A 2,269-nucleotide genomic window follows, 5' to 3' on the forward strand; every position below is an offset into this window, starting at 1 on the left:
CAAGCGACGTTGCGTAAAATTTGACTCGCGTGAATGTGTTGTTGTTAAAAAACTCCAAGGAGAAACTTGAACAGCAGTGAATAGTACTTAAAAATACTTTTTAAATATTTCAAAGCCTTTGAAATGTGAAAGCTCAGTATTTGAAAGAGTAACTGTTTTTATTTTTCCCGCCAGACAACTTCAATGTTTTGGTTTGTGAAAAGAACGTTTGATCAAACATGCACTTACCCAACACTATTCCAACAGGTAGGTACTTCTCCCTCAATAGAACTCTGAGTCCATTGTCAAAAAGATTCTCCTTTATTTCCTTCAGGATTAAACGAAAGAATTCCTTTCTCGGCCCACCATAATCTTCTGCAACCTATAGTCACAAAGTATGCAACATTATTAACAGAAAACAGAAAGAATTTCCTCTAACCCAAAATATGTAAATATTACCAACTACATACCTCACCATAGAACTGAACCTGTAAGGTTCGCCTATATTCGGTCAGAAATGATATTTCATCAATTGCCGTTGCCATAACATTATTTCGGTCCACCATGATGAAGTTTGTTGCACCTTCACTTGCTTCATCAATGGATTTCACCTCTAGTGCTCGTCCTATCACCATTTTAGATTGAAAATATCGACAAATTTCAATAGGATTCAATATGCCATGCTGTTGGCAGTAGGAAATGGTGTCATCAACAATGTCATCAACTGATTTCTCATTGTTGTTCATTGCAGCTGCTGTGGTGTGTGTTAGGTCAATAACTGGAGTGATGGGGGGTAATGAGGGAACAATAGATGAAGAAACATTTGAAGTAGAGGATGTTGAAATTGTTGATGAATCAATTGCCGAGGTATTTACTGAAACTGGTGAAGCGTGGGCATTTGGTGATGCACTATCAGGAATGTCTAAGGAGTTGATGGATTGTTGCACAATTAGCGGGGTAACAAATGGTCTGGATGTAGATGCCGTAGTCATTGTTGTTAACGCAGTGGTATTGTTTCTTGAAGTTGCAGCTGTTGGCATTTGTGGCACAGTATCAGTAGTTTGACTATTACCATCATCATCATTATCCTCACTTGACTCTAACCTCGGTGCAAGACCACAAGTGATCCCGTAGCTTGCGAACAAGGATATCCTGATTACACATGTAACATTTCTCTTTCACTTCAGATTTACTTTCCACCACTACAGGTTGTGTTGACAATGATTTCTGTATTGGTCGCAAGTAAATCTTCCCTTGTCCCCAACCCAAGTTCGAACGCAGATCTTTTGCGTTCCACGAACAGTCGATGACAGAGAGATCTCGACAATTTGCTTGACAGCGCATCATTTCAAACCCTCTGCACGTTTTTAATTGCGGAAATCCATAGGAATTTCCAGTGGCGTCTTTTTCATCTGATGTAATTTTATTAACAACGGCCTGTTCGTCGTCTTGAATATCCAGCTTTATCTTTGTCAATCCTAGACCAGCTTTAAATAGGATTTCCTTCTCTACAGACGACAAGGTTTTGGACGCAGTGGTATCTGCCATGCAAACAAAGGTTGGCGTCCATGGACTGCTCTTTGCTGCCCTCTTGTTCGCGCCATTCGAGCTCACGCTTCTTGCGGTTACACATGCTTGGCTGCGGCTGTTGTGTCTCCTTGGGTTGAATATGGATAACCGCTCTTCACGAACAGCAGCTGTATTGCTAGTAGATCCATTATTCTCTTCTACTTTTCTCTTACAAGCATCGCAAAGGCGGACCAACTGTTGGTTGGAGGCAGATAAAACTGTTTGCAGTTCCATTCGCTGCTCTTGAAATCGACCAAGCAAGTTTCCCAAATTTACTGATTGTAATATTTGTACCATATGTGCCAAAAAATCTCCGCGAAAATGCCAGAAAACTCGAATAATTTATAAATAACAATTAACTTTAACTGTAACTGACGCTCAACTATCGACGGCGCAACGCTAAACACGCTAAACTTGTAAATTTCACAACCTCGTTCCCACGTTTTTCAATAAACGATGACCAAAAGTACTGGCTCACTGAATATAATGATGAAACCACCGCGTATTATGATAGAAGCACCGTGCAAATTTAATTCACCGCATATAATGCTCGAAGCACTGCGTATAATGCCGTAAGTACTGCGCAGAATGTTGAAGCCACAGCATGTAGCTGAAGCATCGGGCGTAATGATAAAACTACTGCGTATATTGCTGCAGTTACAGCATATAATGCTACATAGACCAAGTGAAATGGCCGAAGCACAGCGTAGTATAGTAAAAG

The 2,269-nt window shown here is 40.5% G+C and overlaps 1 protein-coding gene across 1 annotated transcript; it reads right to left on the reverse strand.

The window, feature by feature from the left end:
- Positions 1–545: 545 nt before the first annotated feature.
- LOC114541138 lies at positions 546–1,869 on the reverse strand (the record flags this gene model as incomplete). Its single annotated transcript, XM_028561125.1, has 2 exons — positions 1,073–1,869; positions 546–948 (listed from the first exon to the last, which is right to left on the reverse strand). Coding segments are annotated over exons 1-2 (1,176 nt in total), but the record flags the coding sequence as incomplete, so codon positions are not given.
- Positions 1,870–2,269: the final 400 nt, after the last annotated feature.

This window comes from Dendronephthya gigantea, unplaced genomic scaffold, assembly GCF_004324835.1.
Source record: "Dendronephthya gigantea isolate DGI-Jeju-01 unplaced genomic scaffold, DenGig_1.0 000269F, whole genome shotgun sequence".
In the NCBI taxonomy this organism is placed as follows: Eukaryota; Metazoa; Cnidaria; class Anthozoa; order Malacalcyonacea; family Nephtheidae; genus Dendronephthya; species Dendronephthya gigantea.